The sequence below is a fragment of the Coturnix japonica genome, chromosome 13 (genome assembly GCF_054131305.1).
Source record: "Coturnix japonica strain WE chromosome 13, WE-NBRP24, whole genome shotgun sequence".
Taxonomy (NCBI): domain Eukaryota; kingdom Metazoa; phylum Chordata; class Aves; order Galliformes; family Phasianidae; genus Coturnix; species Coturnix japonica.
In genome coordinates, this window is record NC_140675.1 from 11758179 (window position 1) to 11785313 (window position 27135).

The 27135-nt window shown below is 44.2% G+C and overlaps 1 protein-coding gene across 2 annotated transcripts in view; it reads left to right on the forward strand.

Moving 5' to 3' along the window:
• FOXK1 (forkhead box K1) overlaps positions 1–24339 on the forward strand; it is a 42346-nt gene extending 18007 nt beyond the window's left edge. The window contains exons 1-9 of one of the 2 annotated variants that reach the window (XM_085513868.1): positions 3931–3950; positions 4036–4233; positions 13800–13956; positions 15171–15317; positions 17036–17229; positions 18279–18445; positions 19165–19449; positions 20821–21045; positions 23294–24339. In XM_085513868.1, coding sequence (XP_085369994.1) covers positions 3946–3950; positions 4036–4233; positions 13800–13956; positions 15171–15317; positions 17036–17229; positions 18279–18445; positions 19165–19449; positions 20821–21045; positions 23294–23514 — 1599 coding nt within the window. In that variant the 5' untranslated portion in view covers positions 3931–3945 and the 3' untranslated portion in view covers positions 23515–24339. Of the gene's footprint in view, positions 1–3930; positions 3951–4035; positions 4234–13799; positions 13957–15170; positions 15318–17035; positions 17230–18278; positions 18446–19164; positions 19450–20820; positions 21046–23293 lie in introns of those variants that run through there. The other variant, XM_015876808.3, reaches the window with a different exon arrangement.
• Positions 24340–27135: the final 2796 nt, after the last annotated feature.

Here is a 27135-nt window from a genome sequence, read left to right on the forward strand (position 1 = left end):
GAGCTCATTTTATTTTATTTTTTGTGAATGAAAGCCCAGGCCTGCTGTTCTGGTCTGATGCAAATTGCAAAAATTGCTAGTTATTTTCAATGAAGCATTTCATAAAGTGTTTCTTGTTCAACCTGCATCTCAACACTGTTTGTAGCAGGGATGAACATCACAATGCTACTGCTGTATTTAATGCTCACAGCACTCAGGACAGCAAGGTTTGGGGCATAGAACAGTGAGGTCAGCTGAGGTGGCACTGGCTTGCTGATGACAGCTCGTGTAGCACACTGTACCTTACTGCTCTGCTTACTGCCTTTTGCAGAATGAAGTGGAATGGTGTTATATGTAGAAATGTGTGTTTATAGATGTGTTTTCTCCACTTTCTCACAATGCTTTTCTACAAGGTAAATGTGGAGGGGGAAAAAAAGTCCAACACAATTTCCTGTCTCCCTTCCAAGCCTCTTTTCTTGTCCTTAGCAGCAGCCATTTGGTGTTGAGCAGCACACAGGGAGCTCTAACAAAGGCACCAGTGCATGCCATAGCTTCTGTTTGTGTGGTACTGTGTTTTGACAAACGCATCTCAGTTTCCTTTGCATCAGTAAAAGGTGCTTTGAGGAGGGGGAGAGTATCTCTGGGTGTTACGCATGGTGTAGGGTATGGGGTTGTCAAGGTGTGGTTTGTTGTTTCTGTTGTTTCTTTTCCCCTTCTCATTCTCAGTGAGGGCTGCTTTAGGGTGGATGTTTATGCAAAGCCTGGTGTTTCCCACCATTTTATTTTCAGACCTCGCATAGGTGAAATGCTTGTGGTCGCTGGCGCTGGTTCGCCACGTGAAGGAGCCCAATAGCGCAGCACTGCGTGTCAGCGCCAGGAGCATGGCCAGGAAACTTCTGACATTCTGTCTTGGTGAAAGCAAAGCAAAACTTGTAGCAACATCTTTTGTATCACTGCAGCCGCGTGTGGCATGTGCACTCCCCTCGGTCTGCAGTATGTACATGTAGCATGCACCCAACATGCAGCAGGGAGCCAGCAATCCATTCTCTTTGGCTTTCTCCTGCCTGCAATCCCACAAGGCATAAATTGTTTCCTTGCAATTGATGGAGCTGGTTGTGTGCGTGCTCTTGGTTTGAAGATAAATACATCCATTGCCATGCAAGACATCCTAGAGAAATGGGAATCCTTTTCCCACAAGATATTAAGATGTATATAATGTGGTATCATCGTGTTTGATTAGAGCAGATTGTTTTATAGGGCCAGAGCTGCAGACTGCAGCACATCATTTGTGGAGCTGTGCACTGCTGCAATAGAAGCAAGCTGCTTCCTGCCTGCAGCCAACCAAGAGGTTTTTGCAGACCTTCATTTGTTCCCTTGTGATCAGCTGGGAGTTTCTGAGGTGCTTCAAAGCTGCATCTCAGACACCTTTGGAATTACTGTTATCTTCATCATGCCTTTTATGTTGTCTGATGAGTGCTTCCAGATTGAGCTATTCTCATGGTGGAAATGTTAAGGAGGAGTAGTAATTACTATGTATCTTTGATATGAATCATATAACATGGATCAAGTAGTAAAATTCTGCTTAAACGACTTCTAGTATATATAGCAGTCTGAAGGAATGCGTGCTCAGCTCTGTCTGCGCTGTCAGTCTTGTCCTGCTTATCTTCTGTAGGTGCAGAACTCCCACAAACTTAACTCCTGCACTGTGCCTCCTTTCTGAACAGGACTGATGCAAATTGCATTTATCCTCTTTGGAATGAAAGAGGTTAATGAAGGGAGCAATTAGAAAAGCTCATTAAAATTGCATTCAGCTTTAGTGTAGTGAAAAGCAGGCTTTGCCACAATGCAGAAATCACACTTCCCTGATCCCTCACTGCTGCAGTTCCTCAGCACTGGTGTGGATGTGCTGATGGAGGCAACTTGGGTGCCATGCAGAGACTGTCCCTTCTTGCTACACGGCTGTTTTTGCTGTAATGGTCCTTGCATAGTGGCCGCATGCATACTAGCTAGCAAAATGCCTTACAGCTCGCAGTGTGTGCTGGGTTGTGCTCCAGTCCCTCTCTGTAGCACTGTGATTACAGCAGCCAGCCCAGGCCCTCTGTTCCTTTTCTCCCCGTTGCAGTGCGGGTAAATCACGTGTCTGAATCCGATTGCTATGGGAGGACTCTAGGAGCAGCACAGCAAGGCAGGCCGGCCTCTTGGCACACATTTACTGCGTTAGTTCAGGCTTCAGATTTCAGCATGGCTTATGATTTTAGGAAAACTAAACATTAGCTTTGTGGAGATTGCCTGTGCTCATGAACTGGTGGCCTGGGCAGTGCTGCATAGCTGCTCAGGGGCTCTGCACTGAGACCCACTGGGATCAGCATCAGGCTGGGGCTGCATGGAGCAGTGTTACACAAGGCCTGATCAATCCTGGGCTCAAATGCAGAGTACCTGGCAGTGCAGCACAGAACCCCCCAGAGAAAGCTTGGCTTTTCCTAGCGAGCACTTGAGAAACAAGGAAGCTTTGTACTGAGCCTTAGTCCATGCGATGCTCAGTGCAAATATATGTACTCTTTGCTCTTTCTACAGGCAAATCCCTGCAACAGAACAAAAGCTTAAAATCCAGCGTGGTGTTTCCCTGGGCCTGATTCAGGCTCGTCTCAGTAGCTGTGTGCATTCTGCTGGTATACATTGCAGGGCACAGCCACTGCCGCTTTGAATTGCACTTGTGTATGGAGCCTGCTGGGAACAGTGTTTAGGAGGGTTGGATAAACATGATGAGACTGCATTGCCAGCAATGATGTCCTCATTTAATATATTAACGAGCACAGGTGGTGGGACCTTTGAAATGAATGAAATGCAATGTAAACTCCCACTGGATGCAGCAAAACCGTCATGATTCCGTGCTGCAAAATGCTGAGCCAGCTTCTTTGGGATGAGGTGGGAATGAGCTTCCTATGCTAGAATGATAATTTGGCATTTTTTAAAGGCAGGTTTCTGAGCATCAGCTCTGCTGTATGGATTGTGTGGCATGAAGAGCAGGGGGAGTGTTTGTAGAGCAGCAGTGGGGATGTTCCCCTGCATTTCTGTCAGTAGCGCTGTTGAGATGAGACAGTCACAACTACTGACCCGCTTCCCTGCCACCTGGTTCTGTTACCATGCAGGATCTAATAATGCACTGGTGAGAAGAGTTATGTTCAGCTCTCAGCAGCACTCAGTGCTGGAGCAACACCACCCAAGTCCCTTCACTCCCTTCTACAGATACAATGCTGGAGGTCAGCAGGGCTGCTGTGCTCTGCTGGCCTTTCCCAGGGTGAAACCTGGTTTTTATTTCCTGCTTCTTTAACCTTAGTATCAGTGAAACGATCCCTGGAAGGCTTCTATTGATTGCACATTACTGTCTAATTAAAGCACAGTGAGTAGAATTGCAGCACACTCACTTTTACAGCCTTGAGCCTATTGTAGGCACTATGAATCAGAAAGCTTTCTGTTCAAGTAGGGGAAACATCAGTCCTTGTTTCCTTTTGAATTTCATCAGTGTAGGTGTTCCTTCAGCATCATGTGCAGAGATACAGTGGGTATTGGCTGTACAGTATGTAGAGGCTGCTCAAAGTAGTGCTGTCTCATCCTGATGCTGTCTGTTGCTCTCTGGTCTTCATGGCTTAATGCTCCACGTTGCTTATGGTCTTGATACTTTATAGTAACTCATGCTTTTCTGAGCTATGTGCAGTGAGCTAATAAAAGATAATTTCTAGTCCTCAGTGTAGCAGGAGCCCAGGAGTATGTTGTTTTATTTCTACATTGTGCTTAGTCATTGATGGGATACGTGGCCTTGGGGAAATCATTCAGCCTGCCCAAGCCTCCAGCCCGCATCTGAAATCCCAGTGATACCTTTGCAGTGATTTGTGAAGGATGAGCAATTCCTGCCTGGGACTCTGAGCTGAGAGATGCTGGAGAGGGTGGTGGATTTCTGTGCTGTGAATGCAGTAATTATTCAGTAATTGCATATAAAAACACTTGGAATGTTCAGCATTTTGTGTGACAGTGGCTTTCCTTTTTTTTCCTGCACAGGTGTACTTTCCGTTTCCCTAGCACGGTTATAAAGATCCAGTTCACATCTTTATACCACAAAGAAGAAGTAAAAGAGGAAGCTTCATCGCCTCCCCTTCGGCCTCTTTACCCTCAAATTTCTCCTCTGAAGATCCACATCCCGGAGCCGGATCTCCGCAGTGTGGTCAGCCCCCTCCCATCCCCCACTGGCACAATCAGGTGAGATGATAATTATCCCCAGTGATGCTGTGGTTCTTTTCATTGTCCTTTGTGCTTTCTGGAAGCTCTGTCTCTCTTCTCATGCCAGTCCTTATCGGCTTTATGCTGCTTACCTGATATTCTTGATGCTTGGTGTGCCACGTTTAAAATAACTTGTTAAATATATGAAGTTCAGCATTATGAAGGACAGTTCAGATCTTCATAGCGTGGACATTTGGTATTGTCTGAGAGCTCAAAGGGTGGGGGGCTGCCCTCGAGCATTGGTTTCACAATATAGGGCTGTCAGTCTATCTTTGGCTATGGAATTAGAGCGATCTCTCCAGAACTACTGATATATATGGAGAAAAGTAAGCGAGCAAATGGTCTGTTAGGACTGCTGGTTTTATTTTTATCTCCATAATATTCCGTTGTTGCTGGGTGGTGCCGGTGTTATCTGGAACTGGGGACAAGGGTGGCCACTGGCATGTACTTTCCTGGCAATAGAAGGAAACGGGGAGGATGCTGACCGCATGCTGAGGGGCTGTAGCCATTCCAGTGTTGGTCTGTGCAAGTATTCTGCTTGGTAAATCATCTGATTCAAGACTGAGAGAGAGAGAAATAACCTGAATGCCAGTTACTGGTTTGAGTATTTTCCCTGCTTCTTTCTCAGCAATGAGTTGATGTTATGTTGTTGCTGCGATCTCATTTAACATTAAAGCAGTTACTTAAAGTGTAGTGAAACTTGCTTGCTAAATGTAGCAAGGTGTGCTCATGATACAGGATGATGTGTTACAGTTTGAAAAGTGCAGCTTCAGAATATCAGCGTGCACCTGGGATTAGTGACAGACAGCCATCATGTTGTTTTCCTGTCCATAGCTTTGTAACAAGCTGCAGTACCCAAACATCTCCTGTCAGCTAGCACTCATTCAGCAAGTGGTATTCAAATCGACACTGCTGAGAATGACTTCAGTGTCACAATAGAGCCAGGTGGGTTTTGCATGGGTCTGGAGGCATTGCTTGTTTGGGTTTTTCCCCTGTTGCAGAGCTGCACAGATGTGCAGTGCAGATACTCTAGAAAGAGGGAGCTGGAGGTGGCTGTGGTTTCAGCCCTCTGTTCAGGCACTGCTTTGGGTTTATATTTAACCTTCTCTTTTTAGATGAAGCTTGTTGCTGGGAGGGGAGGGGGATGGTTTCTCTGCCAACATATGGGAGTTACTTTCCATTCAGTCATCGTGTGCAGCACGGTGTGGTTTCTGTTACGCGCAGGGGCTGTATCTTTGACTCTGGCATATGCCTGCGACTGATATTTGACTCCTGGAGAATGTTTCTTTTGCATAAGGAGAAAGTGGAAATAGTGGTGTTGAATTGTGCTCTGCCCATAACGGAGTGTTTACTGAGGATGATTAATGATCGCATCCGTTTGTCTTGAGCAGAAGCAAACCCAGCAGAGGCTTCAGAAAACCTCAAAAGACATCTGAGGTTTCGCTTGCCAAATTCCTTTTCATTTCTGAGTTCCTCTTACAGAGGAGGGGCTGACACGTTTGTAAACATCCTCATTGGGCCCCTGCAGCCTTCCTCTCTCCCTCTGCCGGGTCTCGCAGCTCTCTTGCCCTGCAACCAAACTCTGGGACACGATTTGGGTGTTTGGCTCTCAGAAAGGGAGCACTGTTGGTGCAGCATGTCAGTGTGAACTCTGTCACAGGTCTCCCAGGGCAGCAAACTGCTCTCTTGGTGTCTTTGTATCAGCACACAGCCCTCACACAGTGTCCTCTGCCCCTTCCCCAGGGCTAGAGGGGCTCAGCCCAGGACCCCACTCCCTGACAGCGTCTGAAGGCATTTCCACTGGCTCTGTTTTCTTCCTCCTCCTCCTCCCTCTCCCACTTCTAGTATTTACTTTCCTAATTTGGTGCGTTTGCTTTGCTCCTCCCTGATTGGCCCATGGAAAATTATTGCAGTTTGGAAATCGTTGGCTGGCTGATATTTCCTTTTTGGAAAGCAGCTTCCAACCCCTTTTCCTGCCTCCACCCTGTGCAACCAGGGCCGTACCTGCACTCCTGCACCCAGGCACTGTGCTCCCAGCGCCAGCCCTGCCCTCCTGACCGCCGTTCTGTTCCCTGTTTACATTGCAGCCTTGCTTCCCTTCAGGTTCCTCCCCCCCCCCCCCCCCCCCCGCCTCACGAGCTGCTCTGTTTTTTTCCAGCTTATTTATTTTCCCTCTGCAAAGCTCACTGCCTAGAGAGGGAGTGAGCTTTAGTTAAACAAAACCCAACCTGCCACCCTCAGCAGCTTTACAAAGCAAGATTCCTGCTTACTCCTGGGGAGACGTGTTTCCACTGTTTCCTTAGCAAGGCAGTTTATCTCCAGGAGGGGCTGCTTGCAGATGGTTTTTGATGCTGCTGTACAGCTTTAAGGGAAAATGTTGGCTGCCAGCACACTCAGTGAGGCTGACACACAGGCATGGCTTATTTCTTCCTGCTCTGAGTTCAGAAATCTGTTGGGGAAAAAAAAACAAACACAAACTTGCACATTCTGAAAGAGAAAGAAAGGCCACTGTAGCTGTGAGAACCAAGTAGAAGCTTGTCTGCTTCAGGCATCATAAGAAAGGGCAGAGCACCTGGATTCAGGCACAAATCTCTGCTCAGTAGATTCAAGGCCCTGAAAAGCTGTCTGAAAGCCTTGTGTAGCTTGGCTAAATTCATCTCTGCATGCTGGGAAATATATCTGATGCTTGTAATGAGTTTCAGAAGTTAAGGGGCTATCTTTCAGTACACAGCTTGAAGATTCTGTGTTTGCATCTGGAAAACCCTCCTTTGGTGACTCCCTTACTGATGACCTGAAGCCTGTGCAACAAACCCTGATCTTTGTCTGGTTTTGCTGTTCCTGGTTTCAAAGTGATGCCGAGTTGGAGTATTAGATTTACTGGGTTTGTTTTTTCTAATCTTCCAGTTGGTGTTAATGGCCCTGTAGTAACAACATAACTATTTTCTGAGTAGTATCTCTGTAGTACTGCTTTTCAGGGTTGTTGTTTTGTCTGAAAACAAAATCATTCCTCTGCATGTGTTTCCCTATTCTAAATAGTAGCAATAACCAACTATTTAAAAAGAAAGTAGTGCTACAGTAAGGAAATTCAAGCTGCTGCATTGCAGAGATCAGCATCGTTATTCACGTTTCACAGCTGCTCCTTCTGCTGGCTTATGTCTGTGCTGGGATGGCTGTGGGGTTGAACACTTCGTCTTGTACTTCTTTTTGCAATGGAAGGGCATAGATATCTCACATATACAGTCTTCATCAGTAAAAAAAAACAACTCATAAAAAGTCCTTTGACATGTTCTCACAGGGTTCTTCCTCCAACTGCTGCTTGAGAAGCATCTGATACATCTGTGCCTTCTATTTTAGGGAACTGTTGATACTTAATGTGCCACCCATGGTCAGGCACTGCTAGAATGATCAATACCTGGTCTGCAGTGAAATGAATGAGACCTATAGATTGAGCAGTTGGCATCCTTCTGTACTGTTTTTTATAGGTTTGATTAGCAAAACAGAAGGTGTCAGCTGAACTGTTACAGTTCTAGAAGTTGCCATTTTTCAACCTTACTGCTTTTTTTCTCCTTTTCCCTAGGCAGTCAGTTCAGCTGCATACTCTGCTTGTGGGTTATTCAGAGGCACTACAGTTCTGTCAGCTAAGCCACCGATGTGTGTTGTGGTCTTTAACAGGTCATTTAAATTCATTGCCTGCTTTTTATGCACGTGTGGTGTCATAACTACTTTCCAAGAGTACGTAGTAGATAAATTATGTATTGGGCTTTTATTCTGTAAAGCAGCATGGGAGTGTAAGGTGGCAGGAGGGAACATGCACATGTAGTCTTATGTGATGCGTTACATGACAACACCATTGCAGAACACTTGGGTTTTGATATGAACTTGCACGTTTCTCTAAAGGCACGAGGTGAGCTGGATGAACCCTGATTTCAGTAGTTATATGCACGCTGTGGAACGGGATGAGTAAATATCAGCCTTTCCTCCTGTCTGCAGCATTGTGAGCCACATAAGTGAAGAGCTCCAAGGCAGGCTTTTTGCAGGCTCTTTGCATTGTCTCAGTTATCCATTGCTTCCTGGATTCAGGCTCTGGTCCCTCCCACAGTTGGACAGAACAGTGATTATTTCTAATCGCCCTCGTCTCCCAGCCACAGGCCAACTAGAATGCTGCATATACATCATAGAAGCAACACAACAATCTATAGCAGGCTTGGGAGCTCCTATGCATGTTTATTTCAGATAATGGACCATGTGCTGGTGGAGCGGTGCCAAGCCATGTGCTGGAGGAAAGGGTGCGTATGTCACAGCTACACAAGCACTTCCTTTTCCCTTCCCCTGCTCAGCGCTGCTGTGAAACGTGCACTGAATCCACAGATGGAGTGAGCTCACTTCCTCGCTAACGGGGGGACCACTGGAGCAGAGACAAGTAAAAACAATTAGAACTTCTGTGGATAGTTAACTTTCTCGCTGTGGCATGTTCAACAGCTTTGGGTTGTTTTTTATTTCTAGCATGAGGCAGAGTAGCTCTCAGATTTCTCCTTTCACATCAAAATCCAGCTTGGTTTGGCAGCCTCACCACCAAAGATTGTTTCTGAAACCTGTTTGGAACGGGCAACATGCAAAGACTTGCCGTTCTTTGAGTTATGTTTTTGGGGCTGGGCCAGGGAAGGAGAGTGGCAGAGGATTTGCACCCATGGGTTCTGATTGGTGTCTGGTGGAAATGCTCGTTTCACAAGCTGCAGTGCTGTACTTTGACCCTATTCCCTGCCTAGTGCACGTGGAGGGGAAAAAATCCCTGTGTCTTTCGGTATCCCATGTGCTTGAAATGAAATATAGGAACAGGCTGAGTTTTGTGGCATTTCTCTAACCCTTTGCATTGGGGGAGGAGACTGGAAAAGATCTTGCTAAAAAATGGGGATTCTTCCTTTGTAATGAATGAAGATTTAAGAAAAAAAGAGTAAACATTCAGATGGGAATTGTGGCATTGGTCACAATTAGCACTTAGCACTGCTAGTACTTCTGTACGTGCTTTAGAGGTGTGTTATCTGGGCATGTTGCAAAGACTACCATGTGCCATATCCCAAACCACAAGGGGTTTTCCCTGCTCTTTAGCAAGACACCTCCTTGCCAGGTGAACAGCTTATTGTGCACTCACAGGTAACGTTTCCTCTTTGTCACAGGGAGGGTGTGCTTTATTCACACACCTGACTTCAACTGAGTTCCCGTACCTTGAGCCCTACAGACACCTTTCTTGCAGAAGAATGGAATGAAGTAACAGGGCAGTTTTCCTGCATTCTCTTACTGCCTCTCCTTCTGAGGAAATTGGCACTGGAATTTGGGAGTGTTTCTGTTCCCAGCTCTCGTGTGGACTTGTAGTACAACTATAAATAAATCATTTAACCATTTACTGTCCACCCCCAAACTGTAAAATATTGTTAGACTGAGACAAGCTGGAGATCTCTACATTAAGACACTGTGTGCATTCAGGTAACAGGCCACCTAGCCCAAGATTCTGCCTCTTTGGGGTAGCGTAGGAAGCATGCAGTGATGCTAACTTGTGTTCAGAATCAGTTCCCTATCCTTGATCATCCTGCCTACTCCAGTCAGTACCTTTTCTCATCCTGTTGTATTGTGGGTTTGTTTGTAAGGAGATGGCTGGGCAGCATGCTGTGTGAACACACCGATGGTACACCCTATTTTTGTACTCTTTTATTGTTTAGTTAAAGCACATCAGTCTGGAGTGTTCCAGCAGCAATGCAGTGAGTTGTACATCTCCAGTAGCTGGTGTTTAAAGGCTTTTTCATTGCTAAAGAGAGCTGTGAACTTTAGAGGCTAGATTCTTGTTGGCAGGAGTCAGAAGTGAATCACAATACTACAAGATGCCACGTTCTCTATAGCCGGCTGTAAGCCCTGAGTTTAAAAGCCACTCTTGCATGTTACACGGGTGAATTTATCACAGAGACTGTGTTCAACCCTCATCTTTCTGACCTTCCAAGCCAAAGGTTAAGTTTTAAATGGAAAACATGCTGCCAAGGACCACTGTGATTCAGCATGAGGCTGTAGTTTGGTCTAAAGCTGAGTCTCAGTACCGTGTTTGGAAACTTGGGCCCACAGTCTGCCTGCAGGAACTGTTTCAAGACCCTGAATCCTTGGTAAATCTGAGTCTTGGGGCATTAACTGTGGTGTCACAGGGATCAGACTGAGCAAATGCAGCTGGCGTGCTTACGTGTTGTGCTTTATGCCATTGAGAGACACGTGTTTCCTCTCCAAAACGCCCTCTTCTGTAAGATACAAGCTTAATGCAAATTAGTTTGTACTGTTTGCAAGCTAAAGAGTGTTTGCATGGACAGTGTGCCTAGGTCACAGCAGTAAGCTGGGGTGCATACCCAGCTGTAGCTTTACCCAATAGCAGTCTACAGTATTAAAATGGATTCCATGTCCTAAGTATTAATGTAATATTAATATGCAGCGAATCGTAACTGCTTTCCCCACACTTGATTTTACAGCACAAACAGGTACTTATAGGGAAAAGCTTTTCTTTTTTCCCTTCATATTTGTTATAAGGGGGTGTGAGTGCAGGAGTGTGTCCCTGGGCAGCCCCTGTTCTGGGTGGTGAGCAGAATTCCAGGAACTCCAGGAAAATGATGTCACTGCATTGTGTTGCCTTGTTTTCTTTCAACTACACTGAAGTTTAATTGGAACTTAGCCCTCAGAAGGTGTATTTATAGTAAACCCATTTCTCTGCTCCTTCTGTCCTGTGTTTGTATGGGGGGAGCACATTGTGTCACCTTGTTGTCATTTCTGTTATCAACTCTTTTTTTTTTTTTCCCCTTTAAGAGCTCACTGATGATTGACTGAGAGCTTGAACACTCAGCAGCCTGTCGCACTGTCTTGAATGGAGGTGCTTAAGGTTCATGTTGTTTGTTCTCAGCCCATGTCTCTTGAACTGATAACAGACCCAGGCTGAAGGAGGCAGCTCTACCTGGGTGGAAGTGCTATATTGTGGTGAAAGAACAATGCTTCTCCCAGATCTTCAGATACTGCCAGAGCTGCTTCATCAGGGACCTATCAGGCTCATATAGTTAATAGCACTTGGGTTGGAGGGGTTTTGTCAGCACTCATTAGAATGGTGGCCCTGCAAGGGGAGGGGTTTTTCATTCACATATTTATTTAAAGTTGTGCTTAAAGCTCATTATCAGCTTCAACAGCCCAAATCTGTACAGTAAAAATGGAGCTATTTTCTCTACTGATCTTAAAGAACTTAATCAATTCCTGCATCTAAACTGCATAGGACAGTTTTTGAAGCTTCAGTAGATTAAAAAAACAAGAGAAAGCTTGTGAAGAGGGCAGATATACAGCCCTGAGGTGTGTGGATTTCCTGGAGAACTTCTGTCTTCCATATTCTTGACCTAAGCTTTAGCTGGTGTTTGTGGCTTGCAGTTTGTGTAATTCTGCAAATGAAGAACAAACTAGCAAACTGTTTCATCCTATTCCCATCTTAGTCTGTGTGTTACAATAATTGCTCGTGTGCCAAACACCAAGATAAAAAGTATTGCTGTGTTTTTGATTTGTCATTGCTTCATGTATGAAAATGACTTTCATTTGTAATTATCCGCACAATAGAAGCAGCGTGTGCATGGAGAAGCTTTTGAGAAATGACAGCAGAATAATTAAATTCACACCAGCTCCGTGCATGTAGACTGAGGCATCAGGAGAACTTCTGTGCTGGAGCATTATCCACTTACAGAGTGGGCTCAGAGCAAGGAAGAGCAAACTTGGATTCATTTTCCAGCACAAACAGCCCTCTGCTTCTTTCAGAACTAGGTAAAAAGTGCCTTTATCTTTTGCAAAGACAGATTTATGTTTGGGCCCATCAATAATGGCTGTCAGTGGGTGCTGGAGGCGTTACTGAGCCCTGAGCAGTCCTTTGTATGGCTCAGTCCTGGCTGGGAGAGGGGTGATTCTGTGTTCCTTGTCACAGGGATTTGTTGTGGTTGGGATGTTTTGTTGCTTTTTCCCTTTCCCCCTGCCTCCCCCTCCAATCCTGTAATCCGCTTTTAAAAGCAAGCAGTCCAGGTTGTGCTGAGTTCAGCATCGCAGCTGTTTGTGAAGATATCTCAACGAGAAACAGCACTTCTCAGCTTACAGAGTGGGCTGTGTTAGGAAACACTCATTCTTTCCCTGTCAGCATGCTTTTGCACTGGAGGTGTTGCCTGCTGAACAAACGGGATGTCTCACCATGTCCAACCCACCTGCACGTGTGCATGAGAATGCTCTGTAGGCAGCATCACCTTATTGAGGAATGGACTGTGTTCTGTTTCCCTCCAGCACTGAGCACAGTGCTGAGTGAGTATCGGTTACTGCTTTTATTTATGTCAGGGCTCACGCTGCTGTTGGGCATTTCCTGGAAAGAGGATTGTCAATGCCAGTTCTACTGCCCTCTGATTCCCAGCAGTGGGCTTCGTTTGACATCTTTTCATACAATTTGAACTGCTTGTTTTGCTTATTTGGTCATTGTTTCTCTGCTCTTGTGCAGCAGAAACGTGTAATCCTGGGATCTGGCCACATGTTACACCTCTTTGCTTTTCCATCCATGCAGGGCAGCACAGAACAGTGGAGAGATGGAAAAGGGAAACTTCAGACCTTCAGGTTCCTGCCTCATCCCTTTCCTCCTGGTCTCTGTGTGCTACCAATCACAGATGTGTGATCCTCAGACATGTCTTTCTGATTAGTTCTCATCCCGGAGCACTCACTTCTGTGTGTCTGAGCGGTGCTGTAAATTACAGCGATCTTTTACTTGTTTGTAGCTTTCTTTCAGCTTCAGCTTGGTTTTCCTTCTCTTTAGGTGTTCCTCTAATGCCATCTCGTGGTAATCCTCAGCCTTTAAATGTCCCTTCCCCGCGCTTGCCAAAGCTGATGTGATGAGCTGCCTTCACACTGTATAGAAGTGATTGCAGCTCCCTATTGATAGCTACACTTGTGTGCTTGTGAATCAAGGAAATAGCTGCCTCCTGCTATGGAGCACTAATTGTGGCATTATGTCTGATCTTCTGAAGATGGTGTTTTGTGTTCAACAAGGGCCCTCATGGCAGATGCCTGAGCTGGGTGTTTTAGCTACAGTACAATAGAAGTGCATAGCCCCTGTCTGTTAGGAAAACGGAGTGATAAAGAGAGTGATGGTGTTCTCATAGGTTACACTACCAAGTTATTTCTGTAGTTATTCATCCCCATTATACAGTGCATGTGTTTTGTAAGTCCCACATTCTTTGTGGGACAGTTCAGTGCTTTGAGACTGTTTTCTTGCGATTGTAGAAGGTGCAGCTGTGTATTTGTGTATCAGGACTTGTAAGAACTTCACTTTCATCTTCGATTACGTGTGATCTGTATTTATTTTCCATCTTCCTGTGCCCTGGATAAGCCCCAGGGGCAAAAATAAGTCCAGTGAGTGATGCCTCTCTGTGGTTTGAGATCCTTTTAGTATCTGGGAATTAAGAACCGTGCATCTTGTTAATAAATAAAGTAACAAATATACTTTCTCTTTGCCTTTTTAGTGTACCCAACTCTTGCCCGGCCAGTCCACGTGGTGCTGGATCCTCAGGATATCGTTTTGTTCACAACATTACCTCGGATCTGCAGCTGGCAGCAGAGTATGCGGCAAAAGCAGCATCAGAACAGCAGGCAGATGCATCTGGCGGGGACAGCCCGAAGGTTCGGAGAAACATTACCTACCTAGCTGTGCTCAATGGGAGGCTTAAGACCTGGAAGGGTTGAGTGTAGTTAAATGGGTCTAAGAATACTTCTGCCATAAGGGTGCCATGTGCATTATCCTCCAGGGTTTTGAGACCGTGGCTTCAAAGCATCATCTTCTTTGTGGTAGATGATGAATCTGCTTGCTTAGCTGTCTGAAATGTACGCAAGCCATTCATTAAAAGGGTTGAGCAGGAATACTTTGTCTTGCTTGTTTGATAAATCAAGAACCCATAGAGAAGAGCATTAGAATTCAGTCTTGATTTCTCCTTTTAATTAATGGTATTTTGCAAAACACAACTGGGGAAAAGGGAAGAAGGGGGAGAAACCGGATCCTTGCTATGAGAAATGCGCTGTCAGACTTCAAAACAAACACATGCCTGTCAAGCAAGCGTTAAACGAGGAGAGCAGCAATGGAATTTAGATTAAAAAATAACTGAGTTAAATTGATAGCATTTCATTTCAGTGAGCTGATCTTCAGATCAAAGTTAAACGTGTAGATTCAAAACCACCTTATTTGGGATTGGGTGGAGAAGCACAACACTATGTGGTTTCTTGTATATTGGATTCTCCCTCGAGACAAGAAAGGCTGTTCTTGATGGACTAATGTAGAAATATGAGATCAGGCAAATGAATTAAAGTTCCTAGAATGAAACTAAACCTGCTGGAGATAGAAGGAGCGGAATTAAGTTTCATATTGGGCTCGTTGCTAGGAGAGCTGGTTAGCATACTTGTGTGAACCTAGCAAAGCTTTGGTTGTAGCTGAGTGGGATTGAAGGCTTCAGTTTCTTGAACACTGAGAGCAGTGAATGTGCCCTACACTCTGTAATTCTATGCTTCCAATTACTCATCTTCAGTTCCTTGTGCCGATATAAGCACATGACAGATCTAGTGGAGAATGGAGCCAAGTTACCCTTTCTGTGTGTGTGCGTGGGTGGTACAGGATGCCAAGATACTTTGATCTGGCTTAGTCCTCTAGTTCTGTTTGTACACAAATACTTGTGCTGTGTTGGGGGGTGGCAGCATGAAGCAAGAGCAAAAGAGGCGATGCTTTTAATTGCCCATTCTTGTGCTCTTTTTGTGTCTGTGAAACTGTGGCCTAACATGCTTTATTACTTTGGGTTGCTGATGAACTCTAGTATAGGAAGTAACTGAACTTTTCTATTTTTTCTTAGGATGAGTCCAAGCCACCCTACTCTTATGCTCAGCTAATTGTGCAGGCTATATCTTCAGCACCAGACAGGCAATTAACACTAAGTGGAATCTATGCCCACATTACCAAGCATTATCCGTACTACAGGACTGCTGACAAAGGCTGGCAGGTGAGTTCTTGATATGACAAGTTTTTAAACTACTTTGACGGGTCTTATCTGCTTTGAAATATATTTAATAAAGTTTTGGGGCACTGAGAATAGAACTGCTTCGACTGTTCCCAGAATGAATTTGTTTAACATAAGCTAACTAGTTTGTTTGTGGGTGATTATCTTTTGTAAATGCTTTCTAGGGTGATGTAGTGTTACCAGTGGGCTGTTTTCTGAAATGGTTTTAATTCCAATGATCTGTCTTTCACTTTTATTTCTTCATTTATTTTTCCACATCCTTACTATCAGTAACACTTTTGCTCAGATAGTTACCTGTGTTTTCCTCTGGAGTGATCTGTTCAAGCAGATGTCCAGCCTAACACTGAAGTCCTGTTTTTAAATCATAATACAGCCTTAAATCATCACAGGTGTTTTCTTTTCCCAGTTTATCCTACTGCATTGCCTAAATCACAGTTTCCAAGGTTTGAATCTCAGAATAGGAACTTGGAAAGCACAGGCTGAAAGCTCCTCATGTGGTATGAAAGGAAATCTGACCAGCCTCACAGGGGAGCTTGGATGTAGTTAACACATGCTAAATCAGACTTAAATGTTCACTTGAGGGCTGCTTTCAAAGTCTCAGAAACCACAACTCCACCTGCTTTCAGGCTTGTTCTTGGCATCACACCTCTGAAATGGGTGTTGTCATTTGAATATAACACACCAATGCAGCTGGAAAGATTCTTGCAGCTGCTGATTTCATTGTGTTCTGCTGGCAGGAGCAGCACGGCTTGGTGCACTTTGAGTACAGTTGGAATTGATATGTTCTGCCTCCCCGGCTTTTCCCCACAGTTCTAATTAATTGTGGTATTCACTTCCTGCCTTAACCTGCTCAGCAGAGCTGTGCTCCTTGAAGCAGTTGCTGCGTCCTGCTTTAAAGGCAGCTGCATTTCAGCAGAGGGTGAAGTTGCCTTTTTCTACCCAACCAATACCACTTTAAGGCTTTGCTTATGAAGAGCTTGTCTAAGGCTGCTGCAAAAGCTCCTGTTTTGTCATGAAAGTGGAAGATAAAAGAGTTTATGAATACTTGGGCTTGCTGAGCCTTTCCCTGGCCCAAAAGACAGTGTTAAACCTGCTCAGGTGGGCTTTGTCAATGACAAGAATAATTAGTCCTGCCAACATCATCTGGAGAGCTTGTGGTGCTAGACATCAATAATGGATTCTTCTCAGATAGCTGTCTGGCCTGCATTACAATTACCATGAGATGCAGTGTCCTTTAGGGCATGTTTGGGCATCCCAGTGATCATTTTCAGGTAAGCAGTTAGCACAAGCTCGAACAGTTTCTTCTGTCTTGCCTTGAATACAGCCTGTCTTGAGAGAATTCTGATGTGGTTTACGCTGCTTTCCCCCTGCCTCAGCAAAAGCTCTGCTTTCATTCTTTTCCATAGAAAAGCTACTGTACTTGCTGACTCCAGGTATATTCAAGTGATTGTGTGGCAGTGAGCAAACCCACATTTCTGTATGGTTTGTGGGAGCTCTGTGTCGCACTAATTTCCCCAGGTTTTCTCTTGCATTTCTCCTGTGGCTTCAGAGCTCCATGTGTCAAGTGACTTGTTTCTATCTGCAGCACTGTTTTGGGCAGCATAGATCTTATTTTTCCAAGTTATGTGGCAAAATCAGTTTGCCATTGTTACATGCTTCCTCACAGCAAAATAATCACCTCATTCTTGTGCTTCCTGCAGAATTCCATTCGGCACAACCTCTCCTTGAACCGTTACTTTATTAAAGTCCCACGCTCCCAGGAGGAACCTGGAAAGGGATCCTTTTGGCGGATTGACCCTGCCTCTGAAGCTAAACTAGTAGAACAAGCATTTAGAAAACGAAGGCAAAGAGGAGTGTCCTGCTTCCGAACACCTTTTGGGCCTCTCTCTTCCAGGTAACATCACCTTCCTCTAATGACAAACTCATTCCAGGGAAAACAAACAACCTTCTCCTGAATTACAGCAAGCAAAGTTTATTTCTGCTTATTGACTTTTTGAATGGCGATATAGTTAAGTAATCCTAAGGCGCAGTCCTGAAGATTGTTGTGACTTAAAGTGTTTACAAAAAAATAAGACAGAACCAAATGCATCAAATAATGTATCTGCTTTGGTATCATTTCAAAGACATTCAAAACAGTAAATGTTTTCAGATGCCAGTCTTTAATTTCAGGAAAGCTGTGTTTATATGTGGATTAGATCACAGTAGGAATAACTTCTGCGGTATTTAAAACTCTCTCTTATAGGGAACGTCATGTTGACTGTGGCTTTAAGCAGTGGGGGCCGTTCTGTGCAAGTGCTCCAGACAATGGTGGGGCTGCAAAGAGGAGCTGTGTGCAGCAACAGCTTTCCCTGAGCCCTGTCGCTGCAGCATAGCCCTGGCTGGAGCAGCATTGCGTAGCACTACTCCTCACATTCTTTCTGTCTGCTAAGATGGAGTAAAACAAGAAGATATTTTCAGCTGATTAGCAGCTCTGTGTTTGAGTTCCGTATGCATTTAGTGGCCATGTGGGAACAAAGTGGTTGAGGAAGGAGTAGCTACAGCTCAGTTAAGTGCATATGGGTCCAGACACTTGCATCTACCATGCATCTTTCTTTCTCCTACTCTCTCAAACACTGACAAACATCCTTTGAGAATGGCCTGAAACTGCAAAACTTATCTGAACATGAGGCACGTTCAGCTTATCTGCCAGCAGTTAGTCTTGAAATGATAACCACACTCTGAACCAACTGAAGGGTCCAGTTGCCTTCAACCAGGAATAATGTGACTGTAATTGGTGCTAGAGTGTTAGTGGGGTTACTGCAAGACTATAACGGATAAGTAATGTGAGAGAATAGCTATCTTTATCATTAGAGGATCCTCTGATGGAGACAAAGCTTGGTCTCTGCTGCTGTCTTGTGGTCAAGATGCATCTACACCTGCCAACACTGTGTTCTGGTGTTCCAGGAGTGCTCCAGCCTCCCCTACTCACCCTGGCCTGCTGTCCCCTCACTCTAGTGGCCTACAGACTCCAGAGTGCCTGTCAAGGGAAGGCTCCCCCATTCCACACGATCATGACTTTGGGTCAAAATTAGCCTCAGTTCCGGAGTATCGGTATTCACAGAGTGCACCTGGTGAGTAGCTCTTGTTTCACAGCAGGTGACCTTCCATTACGCTGAGTGCTATGCTGGGAACACTGCAGGAATGTTCCTACCAGTCTGTTATAGGAGGATTTAAGTCTTGGACTTTGTTAGACTGATGACACGTGTGCAAATTCAGATCATTTTTCTTATTAGCCTTTGTACAGAGGAGCAGGAGGTAAAGGAATGCATAGAAACACATGAGCAGATCTTCACCTATGTGTCTCTAAGGAGCTCATAGCAGAGTAGCCCTCGCAGTGTGCATAGCTCACTCAGTAACTTTCTAGGCTTCATGGTAAGATCGTCTTGCCTATGCAGAGCTCCACAGTGCTATGGCCAGAGCCTTGATAATACAAGCAAGGGGTAAGTACCTGCTTGTCAGCTGAACTGTAACTGGCCTTAAGGTATAGGGTGTTCCTGTTGAAGTTAGTTGGAAGGCAGAGTTACACAAAGCCTCATGTTTTGGGGTTTATCATGGTATCTGTTCACAAAACAGTGCTAAAATAACAATTTTGTTTTTTCTATGTTAGTAAATAAAAGACTGGAGGTGACACTTTCAAAATCTTTTTTTTTTTTTACCTACCCTCACATATTGCCTGTGTTGTAGGATTTAAATACTGCAGATGTAGGAAGTGCACAGGAAAAGCACATAGAGGCTTTTTTCTATGTTTTTTAACCTTTTCTATTTGTGCATGTTTCTGTTTTCTGTTTAGGATCTCCAGTCAGTGCCCAGCCAGTGATTATGGCTGTTCCTCCTCCTCGGCCATCTACTCTGGTGGCAAAGCCAGTTGCATACATGCCAGCATCAATAGTGACTTCTCAACAGCCTTCATGTCATGCAATTCATGTCGTTCAACAAGCTCCCACTGTTACAATGGTCCGAGTTGTGACCTCCTCTGCAAACTCTGCAAATGGATACATCCTCACGAATCAGGGCACAGCAGGAGGAGCTCATGAAGCTGCGGGAGCAGTGTTGGACTTAGCTGGTGACCACCGAGGTAGCTTGTTTTCTCTTGCTACTTCACTAATAAGTCAAGCAGGCTTGGAGTGTGGGGGAGAGTCAGACATCAGTTTCACTCACTGGGTGCTTAGCCCTTAATAAAAGATGCATGTCTAGATAAGTTTGGGTAGGAGTTCATCCAGCTGATGTTTCCACCATTGTGCAGGAGTACTGTGTTCCCTCATCATCTTTGTAGAGCCAATCTAACAAGCTATGAAGACTGGAGAAAAAGTAACAAACTACAAAGTGCTTTAAATATTTGTTAGCCGCTGTATTAATATTATGCCTGTGTATTATTCCTTTGGGCATGCCATGGAACTGTGTGCTGCTGGATAGCATGAGAGATGGACTGAAAATTCAGGATGGTCTTGTCAATAAATGACAGTGTTTCTATTCTGCCAGCTCAGTTTTCTAGGGAAAAACATTTACTTCTGGAAGTTGTAGGTAGTACCTCACGAAAGCAACCTTCGAACACCAGTTTCAGTAAAGGCCTCCTCTGCAGCAGTACTGGGACCATTGGCTTTTTTTGTTTCAGTACTGGTTATTGTGTTTGAATTTCATTCACATTCTCTGGAAATTCCTGTCTATATCCCGTTCATGTTGCTGAAGCACAGTTGCAGCTGCCTGTCACCTGCTCCCTTCTTTCACTCGCTAGTTCTTGCTGTCATTTGTTCTCTCCCTATTTGTCCATTTTATTTCCACTTGTATCCTTTTCTAGTCTCTTCCTTCCTAATCTCTAAGCTTTCCTTGCCTTTTCTGCTCTTGCTTCCAGTCATTCTTTCTTTAAGACTCTGTGTAATGCTTATGGTCTGTCTAATTTACAGTCCTGATTCTTTTGGCTGGCTGGCTTATGCTACTAAAACAAGTTCTTAATATGTTTAGAGAAATTATACATAACTTAGTATTTTCAAATATTCATCCCTGGCTTCTGATAAGCTTCAAAAAGAGCATTTCAGTGGGACTTATATACCTTGTTCTTATGTCCTTGCTTGAAATGAGCAGGTAAGTGAATCACTACCTTCTCAGAGCTGACTACACGGTATGAATCAACTCACAGAGAATGTGTTTATAGAGCCTGATCCTGCCTAAAGCAGTTCTCACAAGGTTAGGCCTCTAGGAATCCTGAGCTTCTTGGAGCCCAAATACGTTACTATTGTGACTAAGCTGAAAATCTGTGAAGCAGTGCTTTCCATTTCCACCCTATAAACACTGTAAGACACATCAAAGGCAAGTGACTTTGTGGTGCTGAGGTATTTACACATTTGTAAGCCTAGGGTATGTATTACTGCTACAACATTAATGAGAAGAAAGCCTGCTCTTAGACCGGCTGAGTGCTAAATGATTGCTGTCTGTTCTGCTCTCCAAGCAGGTATGGATGAAAAGCCAACAATCGCATTTGCCACAATACCCACCGCCAGCCGTGTTATTCAGACAGTTGCCAGTCAAATGGCACAGGGTGTTCCAGGACAGACAGTCACGATCCTTCAACAGGCAGCTCCAGTGACCATTGGACAGCATCAGCTCCCCGTGCGAGCAGTCACCCAGAATGGCAAACATGCTGTCCCCACCAACAGCATCACCGGCAGTGCTTATGGTAGGCTTTGTTTTGATTGCTTTCCAAGCTTTGCAGTTTAGTTGTCAAGTTGTGAGGTCTTTCTCTTCTTAGTTATGCAAGTTATTCTATGTGTTCAATGCCAAAGGTTATGAATTTGGCAACTTCTGTGGTTGTAAATGTCGGTGATAGATACAGCCTGCCCCTGTTTGCACAGGTCTCCTTGATGGATAAGTTTTGCTTCAGGGAAGTCCAGCATCTCTTTGCCCTTGCCTATGCATGAATTGCTACTTAGACTTTTGGGGGTTCCTAGTTGAAAGTGTTAGTGATTCTTTCATTAAACCTCCGCTTTTTCATTTGTTTTCCTCTGACAAATAGCCTTTGCTTTCAGCTTGCCAAATAATACAGTTTCAGCGGTGCTCTTTAGCTCTTGTGAAATATGGCTCCATAGAGCATTAAGAAAATAACATACTTTCCCTTCTTCAGGTCTTAGAGCTTGAGAGAAATAAGATGTATTTCATCAGGTGAATGAATGTAGGACTGTTTATATACGGGATGTGTTGTAGTCATTTGTCAACCCTGATTTTTAAGATTTCCTATTAGCTGTGTCTTGGCAGTCTCTTCTTGTGCTTGCTCAGCACCTCAGGTTTTGTGCAGTTTAAGGATGATGACCGAGGGTTGTAATATCCAGGCTTCTTGCTGCCCCTGTCAATGAGATGCTAAGTACCTCTGCTGGCCCAGGCTGGTGCTTACAGGGAGCTGGAAGTGAAGGGCACTGGTGAGGTTTTGATGACTTCTTTAAAGCAGAGTAGGAATCTTTCACAGAATTTTCTGCTATGGCAGAAAATGTAGCTTGCACTTGGGATTGCAGGGATCATATTGGAGCAATGAGAAATTAATAGCAATAAGGTTTTTATGCAGCAAAGATATTAAATAAAGCAGGCGGTAGTTCTTACTGCCCTGCGGTAGCGTTGTCTAATGTAAAGTCAGTTTTTATTTTACATTTATGTTAAGATATTCTAATCCCAGCAAGTTATTTTTCTAGCCCTCTCATTATGTTAGAAGTATTCCAGTTGTGTCTAAGTGTTTAGGTTTTTTGTAATAGGTAGTGAATTTTCTAGTTATAAAAATGGAGCCTGTATCTCTTGACTCACCTGTACAAAGTCATCTTCTCTTCAGCTGCAAGGCTTAGGTACTTTCAGTCACTGCTTTGTAGTTGGTCTCTGCCCTCATCCTTATCCTATTTCTCTCTTTCATCCTCTTGATACTGTGTAGCCTCCTTCCCATGCCTTGGCAGAAATTGCTCTGCTTTGAGGGCCTTTGTTCTGTTTCCTTTGTTTATTTATCTTAAGGCTTATTTTTGATGCACGCAGCAATGAGCGAGCCATAATGTTCTGTTATTCCATCCTTTGCAAATCAGTCTGGAGGGCAGAGGATGTGCTGTCTCCTGAGTCCCTTTTGGCTGCGTTTCTTATTGATGCAGAGTCCAAAACCTGTGTGTGTTTTGTTTTCCTAGTGGTGGTGTGTGCCAAAGCCAGTGTGTAAGCACATTCTTTGTCTGGATCTAGGAATTGTAGACGTTTTTATGCAGAGCTGCTACTTAAATAGTCTTTTTCTCACTGCTTTTATTAATGGGAGGATAGAAGCCTTTAGTCAGTACTGAAATGCAAGATAGGGAGCCAGAAATTCCAGAGTTTGGATTCCAGTTCTAGTGGGAACACATTAGATTGTCTGGTGTAAGTTGTAAAAACCTTCCTGCCCCTTTGACAAGTGAGATGTCAATACAGTCAATATTTGGATTGTACTCTAGTGTGCCAACAGGCTGGTTGTTCTTACTGTGCAAGCTCTGCCCCAGCTGGCTTTTTGGCAGTCTCAGATGGGATAAGGAGAACCCTCAGTATCAGAGGTGCAATGCACACATGTAGCTTGCAAGAAGGTATGATTTTAGGTAGCTAAAAGTATGCTGTGATTCTGGCATTCTGGCAGAGGGTTGATCCTCCTTTTCTGGAGGTGAATATTTCACTGTTAATGCTGTGTTTGACAATGGATTAGGGGGGGAAAAATGAAGTTCACCTTTGAAAGAGGTTATTGCCAGTTTGGTGAACTTGCACAAAACTGGGATTGTTCTGAGGGGAGAGAGAAACAAGGCCAGCAAGCCTTACAGAATGGTTTGGAACACTGTTTGAATACGTGCCACGGTGCTGCATTTGACTGTGGTGGTTTTGTTTCCTGTAATGACAAACACTTGTGTTGCTTTACCACATTGATTCTCTTTTCTTTCACTTCCCAGCTCTTACAAATCCTTTGCAGCTTCTCGCAGCCCAGGCCAGCTCGTCCACTCCTGTTGTAGTCAGCCGGGTATGTGAGACAGGGACTGAAGAGACAGCAGCAGCTTCTTCCAGCGAACCTGAAGTCAAAAGACCCCGGATAGAAGAGTCCAGCGGAGCAGTCCAGGCCCAAACTGGAGTCATCACATCTGCAGTGCCACAAGGACAGGCAACCAGTGAATGAAGAACCGGTGGGAGGAGCTGGAGTGGTGTGGGGTGGGCATGGGATGGCAGCAGCCCCTAAAGCAGCTTTCAAAGAAAACAAACCACAACTGTAACAGCTCTAAACATAGCAAATAAAGAGCTCTTTTTCAAGGCAGATTTTTTTTTTAAATGGGAGGTCAACAGCTGTTAGAATCACAAGGTGCCAAAAAGACAAGAATGGAAAACCCCTCCCAAGCACCCGTACCTGGAACTCTGTTCTGTCTTTACCTATGGGATATTTTTTCCTTTTTTTTTTCTTCTTTGTTTTTTTTAAAGATTCAAAAAAAAAAAAAAGAAAAATACAGACAACTGATTGTACGACTGCTGGGATTTTCCTTAACTGTATTTTCCCCTATGGGCTCCAAGGGGATGGGATTTGCAGTTCAGCATCTAAAGGAATGTAACACAAATACATTCTGCTCCCTGGAAAGAAAACTCCTCATTTTCTATGCCTTAATACTGCGCTTCTCAGAGCTTTGAAATGTAGGACCATTTTTAAAAGGCCAGCTAAGGCAGTCAAATACTGAGAAATGGGTGCAGTATCTCACAACAACAGCATTAAAGAAACATGGTACCAGGCTTAAAGAAAAAGGCAGATTAATTTTTTTTTTCTAAAACAGAAAAAAAAAATCTGAGTATTAATGAATGTTTATTTATGAGGAGATTCAGGAGGAAGAGTTGCAGAGCTCAACCTCCTGGATTTCCAGATGCAATTTCTCTCCATTCCCTCTGAGGGAGAAAGAGATGACGGAGGAACTGTATTAATTTGGTTCCTGTAAAGATATTAAAGGGTTTTGTACCTACAGTGACTTCTTACAGTTATTCATCACTTCCTTTGGACAACATCCCAAGTATCTTTATGTCTGAGGATTGTGTGGGGAAGGGTGTCTCAGAGGTTGTATGTGTTTCTGATATTGTTTTTGTGATCACATGTTCTCCAGCACCAGGGTCTGTTCAGATTAGCACTGCAGATCGAAGATATCAAAGCCACCGTCTCCATAAAGCTAAGAAAATGTTACCTGGTCTCCTGCCCTGAAGGTCTGCCTTTACCTTGACTGGTAGCATCATCCTCAACTAGACGAGTGATGTTCAGGATGCCAGAGCTGGGTAGAAATCTGTCTCCAACCCTTTCCCATGAAAGGAGGAGGCTGATATCAATGTTCCTTTGTTATTTTTCTGAGAGAAAGATTAAGGACAGGTATGAGAGGCTCATACAGTATTTAGTAGAAATTATGTGCATGGAGACCAAGGCAAAAGAGACTTTTTATTTTCCATGTTTAAGAGTCATTGGAGGCATTAAACAGGTTTTCTGAAGGGAATGCAGAGGCTTCCTTTCATTCTTCAGCTCCCTCTCCTGTCTGCCTTACCTTTAACTGTTTGAGTTGGCCAGTAGAAGGAGGAATTGTTTAAACTGTATTCCAGGCTCTTCGTGCAGTACAACTTACAAGCAAAGCAGACTTGTGTGGAGAAAGTGGGTGTATGTGGAACGTGTGACTGGCAAAGGAATCAGCTTCTGCATAGCTCCAGCTGACCTTTTCGGCTTTACACTTGTGTGTGATCCCCTTAGTTAATTTGTCTTCTGGCAACACAGCAGAGTCCCTGTAACTTAGAAAATGCTATACCTGTATTAATGGCAAAAGTGACTTCACGGGGATGGGTAGGTTAAACCACAGCAATTCATGTCTTATGAAATTTGAAGAGGGGGAGAAAATCCATGCAGTAGCAGTTAGCATCACTTGTTCCCTTCTAGGTTTCCTTTCTGTTTGCCAAATCCTATTCAATAGCTCCATCCCAGCACTTGAATAAAACCCAAGTGCATTTTATTCTCAAGCCAATTGTTTTGTGAGAAATATTTCTGAAAGTAAGAAAGAATGTTGTGGTCTCATGATTTGTGGTCACAGTCTGCAGTCATGGGCCCACAAAAGTATTTGGGACGGTTCATTTATCTACAGCTAGGCCTTCATAATATGTGTGCCTTCAGTGCCAAGTTATTAGGCTGTGTTTTAGTACTTGGAAATTATTCTTGTGGAGGACTGTTCCAGCCCACCAAGTAATTGAAGCAGGCCAACCTCTAGCTATTATGTTTCCTGTCAGGAGGACTAGGTGCAGCAGAGTGGAAAAGCAGACACGTCAGCTCTGTGTTCTCTGTAGCCTTTTCAAGGCAGAATTCAATAAAACAGGCTTTAAGGAAGAAGGTACAGGGGAGAGTGCAGCATAGTTTGTCCGTGATTAATCATTACATTCAGATGAATGCTGTTAAGATCCAGGCACACCTCTGAAACAGCCCTGAGGCTAGAGAGCTTTCCTGAAGCAGTCTTTGATTTTCCAGCACGTTATGTGAGTCAGCCCAAGATGAGCATCCAGCAGAGCACTGTCTGAAGCTGCCGAATTTCTCTGGCAAAATTTTTCTTTCTTTCTGCTTTCCTTTTAGAAGTTCAAAGTCATTGGGACTGAAACTTCTCTGTGCTAGACCAGTACCATAGCAATGCATCAGCTGAATCGTGGTGTTCTCATAAACCAGCTGCTACTTTAGTCATACCTCGTAAGTCTGTCCTCAGGTTGACTCCACTGATTTGCCTCCTCTGTATTCGGAACAGAATAATACTTTCTCAGTCTTCCTTGTGTGGCTCGGAGTGCCTTGTGGTTTACGTGCAAGTTGGCCACAAGCAAATCTCTCTGGTCTGTTCAGCCATCTGCTGGAGGTGCCTGGATCTCATGGTTCAGCCCATGGGGAGTTCTTTGTTACATTGCTGCTGAGGGAGCTTTGGTGGGGAGAGGAGTAGGGCATTTCACTGCGTCTGCTGCTGCCTGTATAACAAAGGTCAAGGCATGCTGGTTAGTTAACCTCCTATAACGTGGACCTAGGAAGATTTTCAAACTGGCTTCTTAACACAAGTTCTCTTTTCATCGTGCCTCCCACAGACTGATTTTGCTTTGATTGTGGTCAGCTTACAGCAGCTTTTGTTGCCTTCATTTGCAAAAGCTGAATGCAGTTGTTTTGGTTTTTTTCCCCCTCTGAACTCCTTAGTTATTGTTTTGTCTTGACTGTGGTTCTTGTGATACAGGAAGCTTTTTTTACAGTGAGATCATTTAATCTGATGTAGTGATAACAACACTGTGCTGAGCACAGAAATGGAGTTCATGATTAGCTCATATATTCCTCTTGACAACTTATTCTCTCCATCTCCCATCTTCCATCACAGGGAAGCCCTGTGCCATTAATTCTGCCCCTTGTAGCATACACTCTCACTGTTATCCACTGCCTGGAGCAGCACCTTGCTTAAGTTCTGGCCAAGGACACAAAGATGAAATTACCTGTGGGATACATGTAGCTTCAGAGCATGATGAGAAAGGTCAATTTACTCGCCCTGTGTTAACCTGCATTATGTGTTCTAGAAATGTTACTGCTGGGCACAGTCTGTTTAGGAGAGTGTTGTGAGAGAAGTAGTTAAATAATACCTGATGCTTTTGCATTGTGCCTGCAGTCAGTGCTGTGGTCTGGCTCCAGATACTGGGAGGGAATAAACTTGATTTGCACATGTTTTAGACATCTGTCTTGTGTACTTGTAACTGTCATTCACAATTAACTTCCACATTTTTC